The sequence below is a fragment of the Cyprinodon tularosa genome, unplaced genomic scaffold (genome assembly GCF_016077235.1).
Source record: "Cyprinodon tularosa strain WSP-4 unplaced genomic scaffold, ASM1607723v1 ctg484, whole genome shotgun sequence".
Lineage (NCBI taxonomy): Eukaryota > Metazoa > Chordata > Actinopteri > Cyprinodontiformes > Cyprinodontidae > Cyprinodon > Cyprinodon tularosa.
Window position 1 is genome coordinate 1,137,231 of NW_024039212.1, and position 24,868 is coordinate 1,162,098.

The 24,868-nt window shown below is 35.7% G+C and overlaps 1 protein-coding gene across 2 annotated transcripts in view; it reads left to right on the forward strand.

Annotated features, from left to right (window-relative positions):
- The window catches only part of gabra6b (gamma-aminobutyric acid type A receptor subunit alpha6b), a 49,026-nt gene extending 28,919 nt beyond the window's left edge, over positions 1–20,107 (forward strand). For both annotated transcript variants that reach the window (XM_038302198.1, XM_038302200.1), the window contains exons 9-10: positions 974–1,230; positions 19,545–20,107. In XM_038302198.1, coding sequence (XP_038158126.1) covers positions 974–1,230; positions 19,545–19,557 — 270 coding nt within the window. In that variant the 3' untranslated portion in view covers positions 19,558–20,107. The remainder of the gene's footprint in view (positions 1–973; positions 1,231–19,544) is intronic.
- Positions 20,108–24,868: the final 4,761 nt, after the last annotated feature.

Below are 24,868 nucleotides of genomic sequence, written 5' to 3' on the forward strand. Positions count from 1 at the left end.
CAGCCTCTTCTAGGAAACATTTTTTGAGACACACTGAAGTTCTGAGCTCAAACAGAAGAATAAAATATTAAGACAAATCCAGCAGAACTATAACAAGTTCATTTTAGCTCTGAAATGGGGAAATTTACATTAAAGTTTAGCAGTATTTGAACTCAGTAAGAAACTGAGTTTCATTTATTTCATAATTTAGATTAATCTTTTCTTTATCTGCCCCTAGAACTGTTTATTGCATCAGTATGCATCAGCTTTTTAATTATTTAAAAGACTGTTTGATTTACTGCGATCACCCAGAAACATCACAAAGTGACATTTATGTGCTTCACACAGACTTGGTTTTTTTTCTAGACTCTTGGTTTGCTGCAAGGAGCTTAGCTTTTGCTGCTGGTGTTACCAGCTATATTTCCTCTTTTCATACTGTATCTGACTTACAATGAGAGCATTATGTAATGTGAAAATATGAGGTAAAACATATTTAGGTCCAGAATAATCCTGTGCCAGTGTGATGAGTGTTTTATTGTTAAGATATTTGTTAGTTTCCACCAGTGGGAACTATAAACACCCAACCAAAGTAAAATGTTGTCTCTGTTCACTGGATGTAATTTTGATTTCAATTGTTTGCTCTTTTTTAGCTTCTAAAAGATTAGATTCTTACTAACAGGGAAAATATTGCCGGACAACATTTTCTAAACTCCATTTATTCTTAAAGTTAGAAGACACTTTCATTTACTGTATATAAATGCTTAGCACATAAAAGCATATGTAATCCATTAGTTGTTTTTCAATCTGAATTGAGTGAAATATCATGAGATACATGCCCCTTGGAAAGAGGTTATATTTGTAAAGACTTACAGTAGGTATATTTATGATCGGTAAATCTTAGTAAAACAGGATGAGTAATTATAAACGCATAACAATGCATCTTTGTGGCAAATTTCTTCTTACAAGTCTTGTTTCTGTTTTTTTTCTCTTAAAGGTGGATGCCAGTAGTGTATTGAAGAAGAGGATGAACTCTGCACCAGTTTTTGAGCGCCCTGCAAAAACGTTCCCAAACCCTCCTGTGAATGCCCAAGCTTTTCTACAGCAAGGCTCAGCAGTACCGGCCAACAATGTTCTGACAGGCACCAGCATCATTGACAAATACTCTCGCATCCTCTTTCCCCTTTCGTTTGGCGCCTTTAACTTGGTCTACTGGATAGTCTATCTCACCAAGGACACAATGGAGATGTCAAGGTGAATAGATGGCAAGGCCATCACAATACCTTTATTTTACTCAGAGCACAGGATGAAAATATTTGAATTACAAATTGTGTCAAGGTAGAATCCTTTCAATTGAATAACTTGATAAAATTATTATAAGTATTCTTATATTTTTACTGTTCTGTTTTCACATTTTGCTATTTCAACCATAAAGTCATGGGTTCCAAGTTATCGCTTTTATGTGATAGACCAACAAATAGTACTGCATAAATGGTAATTGAAAGAAGAAATAATTGATTCTGAACTTTTTAAACTTTTTGCTGCATCAAAAGCTCCAAGACTTGTGGGTTATGTCTTGATTAGCTACCTCTGCTAATTCATCTCCAGAGTTACCTTACCATTATGAGGCAAAAAGTAACAGTAGTGTTCTTCTTCATACAATTTTATGCGTCTACATTACTACCTTTGCGTCTATATTAGTGCCCTTACAGAAAAAGACAAAACCAAGTTCTTATTTAAATGGCACCCATCACTACTCTCTACTGTCTGCTTATGCATTACAGGTAGTAGGCATTCTAAAAGAACTACATATTCTTCAGATGTTCTTTTATTACCGGTAAGTTTATATTTTTTGCCACAAAAAAAGAGGAAACATACTTTGGTTCAGTTGCAATTTGATTACATAGTTTTGTTTACTGACTTATTTCAGGGATAGCTTCAAAATTTGACAACAAATGAAGTCTTAAAAAAAGGTTTGAGGAATTACATATTCTTGGAAACAAATGGGGGAACATGTTTTATTCTAGGTGACACATTATCTGGACATTAGAGCAGCTTCCTTATCATGTTGACCCCTATTTGAATAAGCAGATTAAAGGTGTAGGAATCCTGCATAGGAAAAAAATTCTTAATTTTTTTTAGCAAAGTTTTTGTTCGTAAGTCATGCTGTCTACTCTTACTACAGCTTACTTCTATGTCTTATACTAATAAAACGTAAGACTTTAAAACTGCCACGTACTCTAGGATGACAGAGATTTTAATGTTGCAGATACTCTTTCTTTACTTACACTAATGTCAGGACCAGAATATCCTTATCTTGGTAAGTACACCATATATTGACAATGGTTTAGCCTAAAATGTTTATGGTACATGGGTTCTGTATTCCCAGTCATAAAAAAAACAACAATGATGATTTTTTCTCAACCCCTTGCTGAAACAGCATATAAACTTGCAGACATGTTTATATGCTCTCTACGACACACATTTAATCTACTACTTCTTTATCCACAGCTGGTGTTATATGTGGCCATATGGCTCATGAACTGACAGCAGTATGGGTTTATGTGTGTGCGTATGTGAGTGTGGTACAATTCTTATGGCATCTTGTGATGGGGCAATAATAGACACTTATTGAGATGGCTTTGCACTGCAAAGACAATATAGAAATAAGTCAACATTTAAGTCAACATTTTATATATTTGAGCGGGTAAATAAAATGATTTACCAATGGAATAAGTATATTTAGTCTTAAAAAAAGATAATTAGATAATATACACTTGAGACAAGACAATGCATTTTAAATGTAAATTGTTGTCATGATGGGGTCTAAGAGAGTAAAGCCCAAGATGCAGAACACACACGGAGAACGTTGGTAAAAAGTCCAAAGAGTTTATTGTAACACAAGCACGTAGTAAATATGCAGGAACAGTTCAGTCCGGGGGCTGGTTCACTGGGGTATGTGCGGGGAACGGAGGATGGCTGGTACTCTGAGATCATGAGGGGCTAAGCTTCTAGCTGTGAGCTTAGCAAGGCTAAGTTGGATCTGAGCTTCCAACTCAACACAGAGAACAACAGGGGATAATCCACACGGAAACCTCTGGGGAAACTCCTCGAAGAAGTCTTCTGGTTTCATCCACGTAGGGATCTGTGGGTTGGCTCACCAGGGCAGTTTAGCAGGTTTGGCTTCCCAAGAGCTTCTGGCTTGAGACTGGTTTCCTGTGACACAGCTCTCCCAGAGCTGCGGGTCAGAGACAGGGTTCCAGTGAGGGTGCTCTCCCTAAACTTCACCTTGAGACAGGAGGTTAAGCTCATCCAGAGCTTTCACGAGAAGACAGGAGGTTAAGCTCATCCAGAGCTTTCACGAGAAGACAGGAGGTTAAGCTCATCCAGAGCTTTCACAAAGAAACAGGAGGTTAAGCTCATCCAGAGCTTTCACGAAGAAACAGGAGGTTAAGCTCATCCAGAGCTTTCACGAGGGACAGGATTCCTGTGAGGCAGAGATAAGGAAGATATTAGAATCTGGTCTCGACCTAGGAACAACCAAGACTCAGTTAATAGCAGAAGGTTCAGGAAGCTAACCAACTAAGATCAACACTGCGGCGTGGAATCAAGGTCTGAAGTCAGCTTATATACTGTGGTCCTCCTGATTAGTAGATCAGCCACAGGTGTGTGGGAGGTTCAGCTCAGGAGGACCCACGGCGCACTCAGCTGGAGGCAGAGGGTAATCTCCAGAACCTTGACAGTGACTCCAGCCCTAAGGGAAAGACAAAGAGAGCAGAAGAGGATCCTCGGCGCCCTCTGGTGGGCAAGCCTGAGGATCCCAACAATTGTCTTGTTCCATTAGCAAAGTGTCTCACTTTCTTCTACTCAATTGAAGACAAAAAGCACTTATTTGAAGTAAAAATGACTTATTTAGATCACATTTTTTGCAGTGTGTAGTGATCATTCATAAGTACTTCTGTTTTGGTTCTTATTTGTTATCATTTAAATTTTTTTAGTATTACTGGTGTCTCACTACGTTTAATGATTTTTGTTTTTGCATTAGGTTTCTTACATTTTTCTACCGATCGCTGTCTCCCTAGTTCCAGTGTGTTTTACTTTTGTTTTGTATGTTTTCAGTTCTCAGTTTCAGTCTCCTTTTCAAACCACAAACATAACCAAATTATTCAGCCCAACAAGAGGCCCAGAGATGTTTTTATATTTTCAGTGGCAGAGAAAAGTATGTGTCTCTTAGAAGGACTTGGTGGATATGCAATCTCTTTTCTTGGGCTTAAGGAAACCGCTCCTCCTGAAAGTGGCCTTTTGCAATACTCTTCCAGAGATGATCGTTAACTCAACCTTGAAAACACCTGCGTTGCACAATGGTAAGAGGTATCCGACACCTCTTACCATTTGGTTGGGCTGTTTCTGCTTAGGCACAATCTAATGGTTCCATTGTTTGCTTTTGTTGGACAATCCAAACTCTTTGGTGTGGCTTTGGGTGCCAGAGTATAATATTTTGGCTGAGCAAAAACAGTTGCACCACCTTTTTATTAATCCAAACGAGAGCTTGCCTAGCACTAAATGCAGGCGGAAGGGCTTGCTACGGTATGCACATGAGGAGCGCCACCCTGCAAGAGATTGCAACCACATTACTAGATGCTGAATAATTTTAACAGTAAAAACTTTTGTCGCTGTAGAATCATTAAGGTTTGCATTGAATGGTCTGTTTGTTTGTTTCTTGGTCACCTTCTTCTGCTGTTTTTATTTCCAGTGGACTTCAGTCTCTGTTTAAATATATTTCTGATGCACATGTCGACACAAGGACGTGGTTGTGAATTGCTTCCTTGTTTGTAAACTTGACCTGGTTTATTGAAAGCACCATTTTAACCTCCAGCTCTAACTCTATCTCCAAGTAAGCTCTGACTCCTGTGTGGTCGAGAAAGCCTACATGTCAACTCAGAGCACCAGAGCCCAGTCCTTGTTTACTTCAAGAGTCTGTCTTCTCTTATTTAGACCTGTTTGGAGACTGTCCTGCCAATATCTGGCTAACTTCCTGCACTCAACTGAAGGCTCTAAAGTTGTTCATCCTGTTGGCTTCTTTGTCCTCCGAGTTGACATCTGAATAAGCTTCCTCAAGGTTTCTCCCCACCACCAGTCGAAAGCTGTTTTATTTATTTATGTATTTATCTATTTATGTATTTATATATTTTGTTCATGGACTGACTGGGTGTCTTCAATCTGCTTTTAAAGGTTGGATGTGTGGATCCTATCGCAACACGTGATCTGCAGTCATTTCATTTTTGGTTATCTTATGTTTCCTGTTGACAGCATTTTGTTATCTATATGTCTATATGTTTATGTTATTCCTTATCTTTGGATATTTTTATCTTCTCTTTCCATTTAGTGTGTCTAGTTTCCATTTTTCAACTTTTTTCCCCTACTGAAATGCTCCACCAGCCACTCTGTGTTCTTTTCTTTATACCCAATGGTTTCCGTATGAGACATGATATCTCCCGTATTTAAGTCTCAATCTTTCTCTATCTTCTATGATTACTATTACTCTATTTCACGTGTGTTCTGCTATTTAAACCTCTGTTGTACGCTTTATCATTGGTATGCAGATAGCCCAGGTCCCAAGTGAGCACCTATAGTATAAAGACAGATTTTTTTTAGGTCGATTGATCACCAGTTTAATTTTTTGTAAGAAAATGGAATCATATCAAATTGCTTTTATTAAGTGTAAACATTCCGCTATTCATACAGTAGATGCCTCTGTTGTTGAAAAATTTGTAGAAAGAGAGTGTGACAGGTAGAGCAAATGTAAAAACACCTCATATAGATTAGACCAGTATATATTATCACATTAATACCCAATGAGGGCCTTCACCTTTCAAAACATGCTGGGGATCTTCACAGAATTTAAAAAATTTGGTACATAAATTCTTTACTGAAAGGCAAATATCTCAAAACTATAATAGAAAAAAAAAGCTATCATTTGTATCATCATTTATTTAGTGCAACACATTGTGTACAATGTAGAAAAGCACTTGAATGTTTTGTTAAGCAATTTCAAATGGATATTTAGAAAATGTTTTACATAATTTTATATTTGACAGCAATTCATTTAAATGTAAATTAAATTACAGATATTTCCGGATTCTTTTGCTTTCTTATAAAATGATTAAATTAATGTGGCTAACAAACATATCCAAAAATCTGGCTCCCAACATTCCTGTCTTAACTTTAGGAACAATAGGTTTTCCCATAATCATTTGCATGACATGACATATAGGTACAGCCCACTTCACAAAGTCTAACAACTTGTAATAATAATTCTTTCATCATCAATTATACTTTATTTTTCCAAGTCTTCTATGTATAACCCATGCAAATATATGCACATTTGTATGGTTTGAATCTTATAATGGAGCACTTCAGCCATTCGCTGCATTTGTTTAACTTGGTTTTTGTTCTTTGTTTTGGAAGCTGTAGTCCCACTTTGACAAAAAAAATGTGTTGGAATTTCTGTCAACTACTGGTGGGCTAAAGGCTGTCCGGATTCAGTACAATAGTCTGGCATTCCTTTCCTACCCCTGATAGTGTCCTTATCATTCTCACAAAAGATGAAGGAATAGCTGGGAACAGGAGCTAGGAGCTACAATTTGCTGTAATCGGAATCTGCCCATGTTTCAGATGTACAAAATAATCTGCACCATCTCTAACCCTGTCCAAAGTCTTTGACAAGAGTGACATAAGGGTGTAATTAAAAAATGCGACCTGGCTCAAAGGACATAAGAAACAGGGAGGCATACCGTGCTATTTTTTAATTTTTTTTTTAAACATACAACAGTTAAAACCAAAACCCTCTATATGAAGTGAGGGAGTCAGTGAAAGAGGTGTATGGTATGCAAGGATGGAGAATGCATTTTGAAGAGTTGCAATGTGCCTACAAAGCAAAAAATCAGCTGCATGCATTACCCGTAGAGAAGAGCAGAGACAGGTTAGTTGACAGCGAGGGTTTAAAAAACTGAGGGCCTTGGTCCTCAACTGTCCCTTATCATCAATTACTGTAAATGTTGAAAGAAAGGCTAATGCCCAAATGCATCACAATGGCTCATAGCACAAAATAAGAGAGACTTCTGGAAAATCACTCAAATATAGATTGCATCACAGCCGCTATTTGGCTAATTTGCTTGCTCAGGTAGGAGGGCGTGAGGAGTTGGCTAGAAAAAGTATTTAATTTCACAGAATGCCAGATAAGATTAAGTTCGTGCATGAAAAAGGTAGGCCTTGGTACTTGTGTTAGTCTTCCAAATAATAGTGTATTATTGCTGAAAGCATCATTGGTTAAATATAAAAAATCTGAAAATATTTTTTGCATACATCAATCCATTATCTACATCTAATCTAATATTGATGTTTTCTTTCAAATATACAAGTGCATAACCAACATATGCTGTTTTTTGCCACTGTTTGTAGATAAAATTGTGTTTTAAAGTGTTTTGATGAATGTACCTTACATCCTCTCAACAAATCTTTTATGGTTTGACACTTTAAATGGATGTCTCGCAGTAAACTACTTAAAAGAAAAAGTTTAGTTTTCTTAAGTTTTAGTGCATGCACGCATATTTTTATTTGATTTAGATTAACCTAGTTCCTGACCAATGTGTAGCTGTGGAAGTGGATCCTTATTCCTTACTCTGGGGTACTCTAACTGTGTACAATTAAACCATTTTGTTCCCTGCCTTGCTCCTTCCCTAGGAAAGGAAAAAGCCCTTAAGGCAAGAACAAGTCAGAGGACACATTAGTGTTGGCAGGCCCAGGATAGCTCTGCATTTCTATTAAATGTTTGAAACAATTGATAGAAATTTTAAGAGAAGTTCCTAAAGAGTAATTGCATGATCAGAGTAAACATTTTTACTTGTGAAAATTGACATACAGTAAAAACAAGAAAATGTGTAAGTTTGTAATGCCTTTGTAGTGCTTGATGATATGATAAAAAACATAGATGCATTGAAAATTAAATATTGGCATATATTCCAAAGAAACATATACAGTAGCCTAACAGTGTTACTGTTCAGATCTGTTCCCATATTTGGTTCTATCATGTACTTTGGTTGGTTTGGTTATCATGGTTTTGTATCATTATTGCCAATAGTCTAGTTGTAAAAAAAAAAAGAAATTAAAAATACATAGCCTTATTAATATTGTCTATTCACCTAAAGCAGTATGTATGGTATGGTTGTTACATGTCAGGTACGTCGGTCATTGACCTTGACAAAGGCACCTTACAGTGGAATTACAGTCAGTACCTGGACTGGCATGGCTATCACTACTCTCCCTATACAGTATAGTTAGGGACAAATTTCCCACTGGGATCATCTTGAAAGTTCTGGTAGGACAGTTCTTTGATTGTTTATTTTGCTACTCGTAAACCCACAGCCCGCCGAATGTTGAAAGGGCAATTGTGTTACCATAACTGTTAATACATAGTAGAAATTTTAAACATTTGGTAATAAAATGTCACATGGGATGGTATGGGGGATGGTCATTTAAGAAGGGGGGGTGATTTTTAAGATTTTTTTAATGAGGGGGATGCCATCCCCCCTCATCCCACCTCAACTACAGTACTGATTATTGCTAAGGTCTTTGATCCATCCACTGATCCATTCCTCTGTGTTAGTTCTTCCTTGTCTTTTGCTCGCCGTGGGTTTTAGTTTAGACATCCCTGTTAATCTAACCATTATCTCTCATTTACTCTGTTTTTTCTGTGTCCAATTTAGTTCCCTTTTTTATCTGTAGTCGCCGTTTTCTCAGTTCCCTGCTTAGATTATCTAGCTGTTCTGCATTCCTACTCACTATTTTTATTTAGATATAATGCCTCCTCTATATTTATCTTTCGGTTTGACACATTCAGTTCAAAAATGTTTCATTGATCCTGAAAGAAAAATGTAATGTTTTAACTTTTATGGTGTTTCTTGATGTTAAAGCAATAAACAGTAGGACTCCCCTGTCTTACAGTAGAGTGGATCTTGAGAAGACTGTTGTTCAATAGTCCTCTAAAGAGGAAGACTTAAGGCTGTCAATTAACCCTTTAAAGGGCACTTTGAAAATCAGAACTTTAAGCTAAGAGTGTTATTGCAGGACAAGATATGGACTAGGGTTAAAAAAAAACGCTAAACTAGCTAACATCTTTTCTAATATTTCCTCATCCTCATCATGTCTGTAGTTTTTCAAGCGGTTTCTTTTGAGGAATTTGTGGGGTAATGGTTGAAATGCAGGTGACAGAGCAGTGTGAGTTGTGTCCCTCTCTGGGCATCCGCAGCCACAGAGCTAAGGAGGTCCTGCTTAAATTTAGCTGGCTTTATTCCTTTATGCAATTTATTAGGCCATTTTTGTAGGATTTAGTGTTGATGTGTTTGTGTGACAGAGATGTGTTAAAATGTAAAAAAAAAAACAGGACAAATCAAATTAGTTTAATTCTAAATGCAATATTTAACTGCCAAATAAAGGACAATTTCATATTATATGGCTGGTAGCCAACCATAACCAAAGAGTGTGACACAGTGCCCTTAAAGATTGTTTGGAAAACAATTTTAAAAAAAAATTGTTTGCATACTTTTTCAAGATAAATGCAGAAATTACATTCTATTTTATTGGAATATAAGAGATAACAAAATATTGCGTTTAAATGTCACCTGTTTATTGAATCAGTATACCTGTCTTTATTCTAATTTAAGTATATAAGCAGCTGGTACATGAGAGCATTCAAGGTTTGTTAGAAAGGTTTGCTTTAGAACTACTAAAAAAGGTCAGAGCCTCCTGTTTTAAAAAAGGAATGAGACCTTTTTGTTCTTGTAGTAGTTTTCTAGTCTAAACTGAAAGACGTTAAGGCGACCAAAGGATTAATCTAAATGTTACACTGCTTATAACCACTTCCTCAAGGATCATAACCTCTTCTAAGTGCCTTGCAAAGTGTGTTTTTAATGGAAATATTTGTACATCAGAAGGGGAAGTCATCTTTGTTTTTATTAGTGCATTTCAGGTGATTAGTGCTTCTGCAAACTCATCCAGTAAGAAAATGGGTGAGCAAACTACTTTGTCTCTCTGAGGGATCAATTCCTTCTCACTACTGAAACAATGGACAAGAAAGCCGTAAGCTGCAGATAATGCTAAAATGTCACGAAGCATTATTATGAATGTGTTGTGAACTTAGTCCTGCTTATGTTTCTGCTGTGCTCTTGCTCTAAGCTCCTTTGGGAAACAATTTTACTGTGCATCACACAATTTTGCAAGCTGTTTGGTTGCTTATACATGATCCAAATTCATTCATGGATGCTGTTCATGCTAGCATTAGCTAACTCAATGACTTTTTTGAGGCCCTACATAAATAACACATTTTAGGAATCGTAAATTTTTATTCTCACAGTAGACCGTAATTTTTTGATGTTGTTGCACATATATGAAATACAGAAAAAATTAAAAACTTTTATAATGAATGAGCATCCTTACAAACCTTCAAGAAGTCATTTTCATGCACATTGTAGCACCAATATATTTTAAAAAGTAAGCAAATGGCTTAAGCTTTCTGTTCTATTGTTTTTAAATTAAAAATGTATCTGTAGCCTACCAAGATAAACATATAAAGGATTGTTAAGGCTGGTGTCCATAATCTTGTAATATGGTAATATTCTGGTTAAATTAAAACTTAATTCTCATAATGTTACATCCTGATTCTGGTAATATTACCACTGTAATCTCATAATGTTACAATATTAATCATAATACAGACATAATATTATGATTTATTTGAGTAACACCACTTTTATATTGTAAATTATGATTTAAATCTCACAGACTTAGTATTATGGCTATATTCTAGTAATAATATTACTTTACTTTTGTAATTATAATGAATTATATCTCTAAATATGCCCCTGACACTCCATTGTAAAAATGCAAAGAGTCACTAGATTATGTGTCAACACACTTCAACAACAAAAAGTCCCAAACAGGGTAGTGTGAAATTTTCCACAACCTGGAGAAGACAGAGCCTAAAGTGCCTCCTTTCAATTTAAAGAGACTACAGCAAAACTAATTCTTGAGAGGGGTACTTTGGAAAGTCCCTCAAATTAACTGCCAAGGAGCTGCATCGATGCCCAATTTGATCAAACCATTGCAGTTCCATTTGATATAGAAAACAACTGAATGATTGAATTAGGAAAAGGAAGGATTTAAAGCATGATATGGATCCTTTAACGGAGGTTGAAGTTTACACATCCAAAGTTTTTTAATTTATCCTTCATCATTGTTAATTTCATCACTCAAATAAGTGATAAAGCTAATCTTCTTACTCCGATCCTACCATGACATGGCATTTCTCCTAAACTGATGGATTGGGCAGGAGGAGCATTTATCCAAAAAAGAAAAAATCAGCCAAAAAGGACATTGCAAAGAAGAACCTAGATGGCTAGAGAAGATGCAGAGCTTCACAGCTCAAGTAGGGAACCTGTATGTGGAGTGATTCCCAGCCCTTTCATTTATGTAAACTTGAACTTTAGGGTTCTGACATTCTGTTTCAGATCTGTTTTAGATCCAGCATAGTAGGGTGATCAAAATATTTTAATACATTCTCACTTTAAAGTAGTCTATTTTTTCAGTGGTTAGGCTAGGGTATTATTTCAAGTTTGTTTAGAAATTTGTGGTTATGCATATGGGTATTTTGCTTTACTTTGATCTTTTTTCCAATTTAATTGTTAGTCTTTAACACCAGTTGTTTTTAAAACGAAATGGTAGAGTCTTGAGGATTTTTAAATATTTACATCAAGCATGGCTGTTGATTTAAGTTATATATGACATGATTTTTAAGGTATTCCTGTAATTATCCTCACCCTACTAAGGCAACAGGTAGCTCCATATGCCTAACAATTAGGTACAAATGTTTTCCACAATTGAGCACCTGATACTCAAAATGTCTGTGAAGAATGCTTGTTAAATCCCTATTTGTCATAACTTTATAAATAATACTCAAAACACTTTAGCATCTGGTTCAAGAACACTAGGTTAACTGCTACCTAACATGTTACTGTAATTTAGCATTTCAGTTAGGCTTCTATTCCTTTGTAGAAATACATTAAAACAATAAAATGAACAAATCCCATCCAATAAGATGTGTTGTGTCAGAAAAAGAAACTGGGGTTTGTGGAAACAGCTAAATAGAACAATGGTAGGCTAACATATGTAGCATGCTACACATACTGCAGCCTATATTTCTATCTGCTCACATAATGTATACAATGGGTGTATATTATGGGACATCTTTGGCTTTATATATAGTGCTTTTCATTGTGCAACATAAATGTTATTCTTATACTGACGTCATACTGTTATAGGGAATAATATGCAATTTGTCACCAAGTTGTTTCTTTCACATCGTGAGCTTTCCAATGTAGTCTCTCATTGAAAATGGGTCTGCTGGTAAATAGGCAATATAAATAGATCATGTCTGGCCTTGTAGGAGAAACATGGTTGTGACCTTTTTTCAGCTAAGAACCTGCATGATTTTATTTACTTAGTTGTCTATTGTGAAGAGTTTTCTTTCATCTATGGAAATGATTGTGATCATCCACAGCTGTTGTCTACTGTGGGCATCCAAGCCATTTAGCATTGATGTGTTCACCGGTGCTTTTTTTCTTTGTCAGAATGTATGAAACTGTAGATTTAGCCACTTTCATAATTGTAGCAATTTCTCAGATAGGCCATTTCTGTTTCCGTAACTGATGGCTTTCTTCACCTGCATGGAGAGCTCTTTGACCGCATGTTTTCTTTAAAGCAAAACCTTTCAAATGCAAGAAAATCACCTCATATCAGCTCCAGGCCTTTCATCTACTTGACTAAAAGTCATATAACAAAGGAGTTACCTGAAATCCTCCGCCTTTGGGTTAATTGTCCTATTATGTTTAGACCCTTTAAAGAGGGTGGTACATATTTGGGGGCTAAAACTTTTACCCTTCAACCAGTTTTAATATGGGTTCCCTGAAAGGAGAGTTGGAAGTCTGGACTATGATGTAACTATGGCCTAAAAATATGTAAGTAACCGGTAAAAAAAGAAAAATTGTAAAATTAATTTTGTTGTTGCAAATATTTAAGGACCTAGCTATACTCACCTTCCCTTATATTAAATAATTTTAAATAAAACACTCTAAAGTAAAAGCCTAATCCACCCTATTTAGCCTCCGCTAATATGATTTATAATAACAAGCAGCAGATGAGACTAATATTCAATTTTGTTGTTAAAATTTTATTTAGCATGTTTATGGTCATATTTAACTACTTTCTATACCTAGTGATATGTATTTCAAAGGGTTGCATTCAGTCAACCCAACTAGAGGAAGAACTTTAGAGTGCATGTAAGTAAATAAGTGAGCATAACCAATCAAAAACTGAAGACAGAATGGGCTAAAAGGTGAGATGGTGGTGGAAATGAGAGGTAATTAATGGTTAAAATAGACTACAGGAGGGATTATAACTGGAAAAAGTTTTGTTTAAATATATGTACATACATGCACAGATATAATATGACTAGATTATAGGTTGCCAGCATTTCATTTATTCATGTGTGTTAACGTCTAGGTCGATTTCTAACGAACGACTTGAAGTATGATTTTTTTTAGGACTGGGTGGGGCAATACACAAAAATAGGTCCATAGCTTTAGTACAATCAAACAAAAGCAGATAACATTGCATGCAGAAAAGCCCTATCAAGTTTTGCATATTGTGCTCTCATAATCGAATGCCCCTCTTTAAAAATGACTAGGTAGAGAGAAAAGATTTTATTTTTGAGTGTCTGCAGGTGGATGTCTGTCAGTACTTCAGAGGAGGTTGCAGGCACAGAAGTATATAAATGTGCAACAGCAGCAGTGCCTAGCAACTCCAGGCTATTTTAATGAATAGCCCCATTCAGGGCAAAAGATGACGGAAACAAATTGGCTGAAAATACTTCCTTCCATGAGGGGCCCCAGCTGGTTGGCTGACTGTTTGCTAACTGCCTAGCAAACTGACTGGACTGTGGTAACTGCAGACGATAAGGCTTACACTCCTTTATTGGCCATCAGACTGCTAGGCTTGAAAAATAATTTTCCCATTGCTGCTTATAAATCAAAATCTTTAAATGCTTTATCCAACTCAATTGCTGTTTTGATTGCAGGGCCATTGCCATAACTGTGGTGTAATAATCACTTAAATACCGACCACTCAGATGGAAGGCAAGGAAGACTGATAGTGGTTTTAATACTTATCATGTTTTACTCTTGGTATTGTAGGAAAATTGCCACTTTATATATGTATATATATATATATATATATATATATATATATATATATATTAGGGATGGGACGATTTATGAAAATCGTCAGAATCGTTCGGTTCGACTGTCTCGGTTCGGTTCGCGTGTGTTTCGTTCGGTTCGTGAGCTGCTGCTTTTTCTCATAGATGAAGCGATTACACTCCAGAGCAGAAGGTGGCAGTACTGCGACCAAAGCCAACCGCAAGTAGTAAACAAGAAGAAGACGAAGCGAAGCAGCTTAGCCGGGTGTAGCAGAAAAAAATCAGTTGTTGTGGAGAATTGTGTCGGACTGGCGAGTGGGAAAGAACAGGAGTTGGAAGACGCGCCAGCAGCATTTTATAGGTCTGCTGTATGGCAGCGCTTTGCATTTAGAGTGACCTACGATGACAGCGGAAAGAAAGTTGTGGATAAAAGTGCAACAGTGTGCAAGCATTGTGCAACACGTTTTGTTTATGCTAACAGCAACATGTCATGCTAACCCCGAAATCCCTCATACTCCGTCAGCAACCCCCGCTCCGCCCCGCTGCGCTCCAGACCGGCTGCTCAAAGCAAAGCCTACAGCCCCCGCTTTGAAAGGCATCTCCTTGTAATTACTAGAAATACTGGCTCTGTCTATCTTGGACTATTTGCAGTAAATTGCAAGTACACACATTTGTTACCTAACTAGAAGTATAGATACTGCAGTTAAAAAACACTCTGGTAAAAGTTGAAGTATCAACTTGACCTCTTTACTCAAGTAAAAGTTCCAACGTATGTGTCATGATTTTTCTAAGGGCTTGGACCCACATGCAGCAAAGTCAAACAGAGAGACACAGTATAAAAGTTCAATGGGTTTTATTGAAAAGTATATGAGTTTGGTGCAGAGATCCTCCGAACTCTGCTCAGCCGGAAACTGGAAGACGAGGGGAAGACAGATTGTTAGGTTCAGGCTCAGTGGGAAATTGGAGTTGTTTATCTTGAAGGAGAGGATTTGTTTCCACTCATGTTTCCAGGGAAGAAGGGACATGTAGACTCCAGTCTGTGTGTTGGTCTTCCAGAGTTTGATTGATTCGGTGGAGGGGGGAACAGGGTTTACCCAGAACTTGGATGGGGTGGAATGATGCAGCTGCTGGTTGCAACTCAGTTTTCCTGTGGTACTTGAACGGGTCGTGGTGAAGATTACTTCCTTACTCAGAGAGTGATCTCAGCGTGCTCAAAGGTGGCTGGATCCAAACCTCCTGTTTGGAATCCGTCGCTCCGTGTATGACTCAGTTGATCCCACTTGGGAGAAGGCGGTCTGAAAAGGTCCAGTTTGCAGGAAGGCTTCCTGCCGAAAGGCAAAGAACAAACAGAGTTGAGACTCATGGAGAAACAAGCGCTCAGTAAAACTCAATGTGATCTCAGCTTGGCTAGAGGACAAAGACTCAAAATGCAAAAACTCAGATTAGACTCAGCATAAACAAGGCTTGGCTAGAGTAGCCCAAACTGGCAAACACTCTGGCGTCGAAGTAGTGGCAACCAGCAGCTTAAGAGCAGTCTGGTGATGAGGCAACAGCTTGCAGGTGTGTGAGGAGGCGAACCGGAGCCAGGCGCCTCCTGGTGGTGGAAGGGAGAAACACAAAAGACAAGACAAACAGACGAACACAAAAACTGGGATCCTGACAGCATGTGCTTAAAAAACTACTGAAAGTAAAAAAAAGTATAAAGTAACCTTAAAAAAAACTGCCAGATGCCACTATACGAATTCAAATCTCAATTTTTCAACTGTTTTGAAAAACTCTACATACAGGGCCAAGGATGTGATGTTTGAATTATATGACTCATCCAAAATACGTGGATGGCGCCAATGATCTGCATTGGATTGTGGACATGACGTGAAGTAAATATTTATAAATATTAAACTGAAGCCAAGAGTAACGAGTAACAAATGTAAGGAATAGAAAGTATAGATACTTGTGTGAAAATGTAATGAGTAGAAGTCAGAAGTAGGAAGAAAGATAAGTAATGGAGTAAAGTATAGATACCTAAAGAGTGTACTTACTGTAAGTACAGTAAAGAAGTATCGGTTCTTCGTTACTTGACACCTCTGATCATCACACCTTTTGCTTTTAACCAGACAGCACTGCTCGCGCTGTTCATCACTTTTTGATTAAACATGACACACTAAAAGCCTATATTTACAGTATGCTAATGTAACGTATTTTACTGACTGAAGAGTGCACCTCACTATGTTCACAAAAATTTTTTTTAAAACAGGAAACATAAATATATAAGCCGCTGATATCTACTAATCTGTCTCCCACCGAACCTGTAGGGGCAGCTCTACGTATAGCCCCCCGGAGTAGGGACGAAGATGGCTACCTACAGTTAGCTTGTTGGCTCGCAGCAGTCAGAGCTGCAAATGAAAGACGGGGCTCCTTCAGCTCTTTACTGTATTTCAGCTATGCAGGAGTTGAGCCCAGTCTCTTCCTTGCTCCGGCGGCTTTAAGGAGGGACATAAATGACAAAACATGTGAATTTGGGACTGTTGTTCTCCGCTGTGCCTGATTTTAGGATGTTCTTGTTCCAAAGGAAAATTAGCTCCTTATTGTTTCATTTCCTAATTTGACTTACTCCTCTGACAGTTAGAGAAAATCCACAGAAAAGTCAGGGCTTCTTATAAGCCACATGGTTCAAAGCCTGGGAAAAAAGTAGAAGCTTATAGTCTGGAAAATATGGTTAATGAATATACATCTAATAATGTTTATTTAGTCCTTCTTGAGCCTGAAAATAATTTTTGCACCATGCTCAATCAGCAGTTATTATTTTAGCACATTGTTTCTATGTGCTGACATTTCCTACTAGCTTCCTACTCACTTTAAATAACTTGGCAGTTTGTGAGGACAAAGATTTATATTGTATGAAAACTTTATATTGCACTTTTAACATCTCTGTCGGGGGAATATGACTTGCTTAGCTCCACTTCTTCCTTATTTACTCATTGCATGCACTCATACCTCCAGTCATTGAAGTAAATATAGAAACCCCAAAAGTTAATTATCACATTGCACAAAAAAAAAGAAAAATACAACTATAAAATATAAGTAGCTAACAGGGTTCATACTTTTTTTCAAAGTCTTTGAATACAACCAGGGTGAGCTATGGCCAAATAATTAATAAACTTAAATTATGTCGCAAGGGCCCTTTCTATTGTTATATCATGATAAATATGTAAATTGTAAAAACTTTTTCTTTTTGATTTTATTAGAACAATTATATTTTACATTATAATGTGATATAGCTGTCATTTTTCTGTTATAGCAACTTTATGATTTAATAGTCACCTGTGTGACCCCATTTATTTGTTTTATTATATTTCACCGAATAACAACTGAGTTGATTTACTTAATGATAAGGCACAGAGAAAACCAACTTCAATTTGGAAACACAATAAAAAAACTATATTGAATACATATCTGTTGAAACAAAGGATTACAAATGTTCATTTTTCATTTGAATGTTTTGTTTCAAGAAGAGAATGTTTCAATGTTTTAAAAGCAACAAAATAAGATAAAATGTTTACAAGTGTGTTGCATCAGTTCTTCTAAAATCTTACCAAGGACAACAAGCTGTACAAAATGGCACAAAAGTTGTTGCTTTTTTTTCTCTCAAAATGTTTTGTCCTATATAGACTGGACTTTCTATTTGGTAAAATATGCCTGACATCAGCCCTTTTAATTCCTTTTTCTAAAACAAAGCTCAACTTTGTATATCAAAAAGACGTGCCCATATAAATGGGCCCATATAAATGGGCACGTCTGGGAATATATGAGTTTAATGTAATTTTATTTGCTTGTACACTGCATGATAGATGGATCATTGAGCAATCTTGCTTTACGAAAGTTAGCATTTTTATTTTTTAGCTAGACCATCATTTTGTTGTTTATAACTCTCTAAAGGCTAACTTGTGCCAGACACTTAGGTATTTTTTTTTAAACTTCTCAAAACAGATTTCTGGAAATTTAACACATTCCACCAGAATGATATGAGCCAGGTTGGTACTGTAGGTTATGTGCATCATGTGCACTTCTGCCCAAAAGTTTTCCATTGTTTTATCAAAACTTCTAATGCTTTCTTTGTCAAGTCTGGTATTCAAATAGTCAATTGTCCATTTAGAAGACTCTTTATAAAATGTATTTGCTCCTAAGTTTTAATTTCCTTATGTCTTGTGAGTTTTGCTCATATAATTTGTACCTGTTGACAAGTAAAGGGTGGATTCTACCTCTTAACTTACTTACTATAATGTTCTTCGGCTTAAAGTCTTAACATTTTTCTTCCTAATGTAAGTTCTCTCTTTGCAGCCAAAAAAAAAAAAAAAATCTACTATTAGTTTATGCAATGTTCTGATTTTGACAAATTAAAAAAAAAATCTTTCAGCAAACTTTGGTCTGATTAAATGCCAGACAATGAGAAAAATAGGTTGTTTTTTCTTATACAGCATTGAGTGCGTGCATAAAAGCCTGGTTAAACTTTTTTTCTTAACTAACATTATGTGACATTGTTTAATTCTGAAAGTCTTTTTGTGCTCTGTAATGTGTCTATAGTGTAGTGTTTTGAATACAACACATAAATAATGCTAAGAAGGGTCATATCAACAAATTACCAAAATAAAATTACGTTTAAACATTTTTATTTATTAGTTTATATTATTGAACCAATAGTATCGTAAAATACACCAACAAAGGCCCACAAGAGTCTTCCTCTCCTTTATTAAAATCGATCTGTGCAGATATTCTTAGTTTTTCGGTCAGTATTTTTGTTTTTTTTCTATTCACCATGTGAACTGACATACTGAAAATGGCTCTCATTGCTGTCAAAAGTGTCTCCTACCTTAACACATCGGGCTGAAGAGGTGGAGGTGTGAAATAGCTGACTTAGGTTTCCCCACAAATCTCAGGAAAGTCTGCATGGATATGAGTTGAGAAAAAGTTTAGAAACTGAATAAGATCAGCTTTCAAATTCAGACTTTAAATTTGTGCAAGCCTTTGCCTGGAAGACCAAGCAATAAAAAGCTGTTACATCATACCCATGTGCATTTGTTCCTGTGTGCAGGCAGATGTAAAAGGATATGCAATGAAGTAGGTGTGCATGTGTAGGTGTATTTATGCTTAAACCAATATGTTTAAATATGATGCAATTTAAAATTATCTACCCGCTGAATGCATGCAGATGCCTTTTTTTCCACTGATTAACCCTTCTTTTCTTCGTCTTTTTGTCTTGCAGGGACACTGTCTAAGATTATGTCTTCCTGGAGAATATAAAGACCTGATTACTCAACATTCACACAATCCCCCATATACCCCCAAACACAAAAACACACACACATTTTTACTCATTAAAATAGATGACAGACGCTTGCCAAGCACTCCAGCATTCTATTTTTTTAAGTTCTCCCTTTGAAAGTAGGCCTTTTGAGAGCAGATGTACCAACTCTGATTGCCAACTTTTCCAGGGCTGCATGTGGGACTCCAATTCCTTGATCCATTTCCAACAACAACTACGCTAATTTTTTCCCGATCATCTAATGTTATGAAAAAATAAGTTATGTTTATATGTAAGGACCTTCTTAATGTGTAGATCTGTCTATTATGCTTTGCCAAATTTGATAGAAAAATACTTAAAAATACCTATATTGAAGAAGCATATACTGTACCAACTACACAGAGTGTCTCTGTCACATGTATTAATTCTTTTTAACTTTAAAAAAATATCCATGCACTTTAAGTGTTTTTGAGGACAAATTCCCTTTCTGGATTGGAAGGGAACCGATGGTTAAAAAAAAAAAAGGACTCCTGGCTCTTCTAACTAATTTCATTGTGACTGGCAGGAACAATTTCTCTGCCAGTTCCTTTTGGTCTTTGTGTTCTTTTATTTCATTCCTATAACATTGTATTTTGTTGTTGGCTTAATATCTCTTTGTTCCAAGAGTAAGGAGGATGAAAAGCAAAATCATCAAAGACATGTGCTTGATCAATATTTTTGCCCTGGTTTATTATACTGTCCGACTCTCACATGTAAGTAAAAACGTGTGAAAACAACAAACAAATGAGAATCTGTAAAATATAAACACATACAGTGCCTTGCAAAAGGATTCGCACTGCTTGGCTATTTTCACATTATATCACATTGTAGCCACAAACTGTTATGTGATTGACCCAATACAAAGTAGTGCTTCAGGGTAGGGTGGAAGAAAAAGAAACATTGTTTTCAGATATAAAAAAAAAAAAAAAAAGTGGCATGTGTGTGTTTCACACCTCTGAATCCTTTCCCTTAAAGTTGTGTTTGTTCTTTAAAAAAAGTTCAAATTATCTGAGATTTGTTAAGTAGTATCTATAAATGTAAATTTAAGGTTTTTATTTACAGGTGTTGAAATGGACGGTTCTCAGAAATATTCCATCTTTACTTTGTGGGTATGTTGCTTTGATACCACTATCATGCACTGTTTTGTTTTTGTTTGTTTTTGCTTTTTTTTTTTTTTCATAATTCCAAATTAGTAAATGTCAGCATGACAAAATCTGGAAAAGTTCAAGGCATATGAATATTTGGAAAGGTGCTGTATATCTAATATTTGCTAAATTAAAGTCAAAAATTAAATACATTTTATTTGCTTTATAGGCATCTCTTTCCTGTGCATGAAGAAGCAAAACCCAAATAGATACAAGCCGAAGCAAGTTTATTTATATGCCATATTTCAGTAGCAGGATGATCCAAAGTGCTGTACATGGGGAAAAAAATATTATATTTCCATAAAGGTAACTCAAATAACAGAATAAAGATGAATATTAAAAAATATTTTTTTTAAATCTTACGCTTTTTTAAATTCTACTTGGTAAATACAACAGTCAGAAATAATTAACTTTTTTAGTGGGAGAAAGTTGTTCATTTACACGAATGCAAATATTGCAAAAAAATCATTTCTTTTACCTTTATTCTTTTTTTCTTATTCCTTATTTGCTTTTGCTAGAATGTATTTCCTAAAGACAACAGATATGAACATGTAAATAACCCCTGGATCCCAAAAAAAATCCTTTTAGTGAAAATCTGACTTTTATCCAATTGATGTGAAAAAAAAAGAAAAGTAGAAAGTCTTTAATCAACACTTTTTAGTTTTTCACTGTGCTGCACATGCCTTGCACTTTAAAGCCTTTTTATTTAACAATGACACCCTAGTAAACTTAATTTACATTTTTTGTAGGTGCCATCTTTAAGGAGCCTGACAACAATCTTTGATTCAAAAGAGGCAATTTGACTTTTTTACCTGGAATGCACCTGTCTTCTTTCTTGTTTGTGTTTATTGTTGTATTTCTGATAAAGCTAGAAGATTTGCTCACATGTTGACATTTAGGTCTTCAGCTGACAACCTTTTTGTGACATTTTCAATGAAAAAGCAGCAAAACCAGTGTATTTGTTCTATCATCAAACCTTATAAAAACACCAAAACATATTCATTTAGAAGCCTTCCATGGATTTGCATAAGATTATCCACTGTTTTTTCATTACATTTGTTGCTGACATGATAAAGCCATTTGGTGTCTAAAAATAAAGATGGTGTGTTAACCATCCATTATCCGGAAATATGTTTTCATTAAACACATCTTTTGTTAATAGGAGCACCCTTCAAATTCAAAAATAATGAAAGCAATGGAATAATCAAAAAGGATTACATGGTAGATTTGAAAAGATGGACCTCAAATTGTCAATGAGGATTTTATTGGAATAAGAATGTGCATTAGTTTCTCTGTATTCAGTAAATGTTTTCTGTGACACTTTTAGTTAACTATTATGTAACAATGCCCTTTCTTACAATGAATACCCAGTTCAGCAGTTCACAAGACAACAAAACAACCTATGCAATTCTAAGACTACATTGTAACTTCAGCAATATTTTAACAATTTTATATCTCATGGAAAATTGAGATCCAAAACAAAGCCATTGATTCCTTATCTCTAAAATTTCGTAAAATGCCAAGTATTAGAGACTGTTTTAGTGTTTGATAAAGGAACTAATAGACATTTGCCTACTTACCATCTATCACAGAAATCAGAGGTTGTGACTGACAAAAGGTATCCGAATTACCTGGCCGACATTTTATTATGCACCCATTAATCACTGCTAAAGACATGGTTTTGGATTTTATTTATGTTTTATGAAATCCATATCAATATCAGCATATTACTTTGATTGTAGATAAAACATGAAATATTGTGCTATGAAATTGATGTTGAATAATTCTTTGGAAGCCTTACATCTGCTTTGACTCACCTATTTTTTTAACAGTACTACTATCTAACAAAAGTAACTACACACCTCAAATTTTGTAAATATTCTATGATGTCTTTAATGAGACAAAAATAAAGATACAACTCTAGCATTAAAAGTGATTATTCCCTAGAGGGATAATATCCATATTGTGACCAGTTTTGTAACTACAGTATGTGGAGTTGACCAAGAAAACCGTATTTGATTCAGTTTATGTCAAGCATGTGTGGTGGAAACCAGTTTAGAAATGCAAAGACAAAAATGTCTTTTCCTCATTAAAGCTAGTTGGTGGGAGTATCTTGATGGTAGGCAGCATGAGAGCTACTGGATGAGGAGAGCTATAGTGTATTGAGGTATTGTATGTACAGTGACATACTGAGCCGAACATAATTCTCTCCTTTTGGAAAGTGGTCACAGGGCAGTATTCCTCCATGAGTACCACTATGGACCAGTACCCTGTTAAAACATCTGGTGGTACAGGTGGTGGGCTGGCCAAACAGATTTTCTGAACTTCAACTCTGTTAAACACCTTGGGGATGTACTCTGAAAGAATCTGGAGAACAAAAGGCATCTAGCATCCAACAGCTCTGTCATTGTGGAGGAGTTGAAGGGGACTCCACTGGCAACACACGAAGATCTAGTAAAGTCCATGCCCAAAGAGAGTTAAGGCAATGCTGAAAAATAAGGGTGACCACAAAAAATCTTGACACTATGGACGCAATATGGACATTTGCCCTCAGGTTAGTTCTCACTTGTTGCCAGGGCTTTAGACACAAATGTCTGTGTACTGAGTTATTTTAAGAAAGTAGCAAATATACACAGTTGTACAGCTTTACACAGATATTATGTAGAATCACATGGATACATTGTTGTCCAATAAAAACAAATGCATAACATATTTACAAGAACATGACAGATTTTCTCACTTTTGTGAGACAATTTAAAACTGAAAACTTCAATTGAAGAAAATATTAAAGATTGTCTTTTGCTAAGAGGCTGTTGCTGAGTTCACCATTGCTTGCTCGCCGATACTATGGCTGTATTACCTAATCGGTAGTCCAGAAGAATCAAATACATCCTTGTACTTTTTCCAATTCTCATATTCAAAAACAATTATAACCAGGCAGATTTATATAGCTGACAAGCTAAACTAACCCAACCATGTGCTTTAATACATGTTGTTTGAGTGAGAAAACAAGCATACCCAGCAATAGTCTCTTGTGAAATTTAAAAGTTAAATAACTACATGCCATTGTAGCCCATGCTTTACAATTTCAGTTTTTTGGGCAGACTAACTGTTATATTCCATTGATCTAAATATATATATATATATATATATATATATATATATATATATATATATATATATATATATATATATATATATATATATATATATATATATATATATTAATAACTGTGAAATTACATCTTTTTCCTTATGGTACATAAGAAACCTTGTTTTTTAAATACCTTGATCCTGACTGAAAAATGCTAACTACTCCTGTATCATTGCCTCCTACCTTTATCACTTCCTTTATCAAGTACAGCAAGCTGCAGAGTAACATTTAGTCTAACAAAAAAACAGAAATCAATAGCAAAAAGAATTGGCATGTTTTTTTGTTTATGAGTGAACCCTTATCACATCACAACGTTTGCTTTGTTAGTACAACATACCATATGCCCTTTTAATTCAAATCAAACTGCTTAGCATCACACAAAAACTGCAAGAGCTTAACTTGCACATCTTCCTTATGAGCATTTTAGGTTTCGTAAATATAAAATGTTGTGAACTAAAGAAATGAAAGAGTATAACTGGTGAATATCACCACAAACTGACATTTTACTTATGCTTTTTAAAGTAGTCAGGCATGTATTGTTAATTATTTGGCCAGTGTTAATCCATGTCTTATATTTTTTTTTACAGCTATGTTGCTGAAGATAATGTATGCCGTTGCCTCCTAAGAGATAATAAATGCTCTATTTTCTGTGCATCCCTTGTGAGCATAATTTGCTAGTCTCATCAATTTCTACTCCTAGTCCATGATTCTGCTTGATGATCAGCTATATAACCAGTTTACTTGTCTAAAGAAGAGATGGTAGCTTTTAGATTTTAACAATTAAATTGCATTTGGAGCACTTTTCTCCCTAATAGTTTTATTGTTATAAAGGATTGTTTTGCAAAAAATAATGTATGCCGTTTCAGGTGTTTTTCCACGGCATTGTACACTACCATGTTCAATAAATTCAGATTATGTAAACTGAATATTTGTTTTCTCTTTCTACA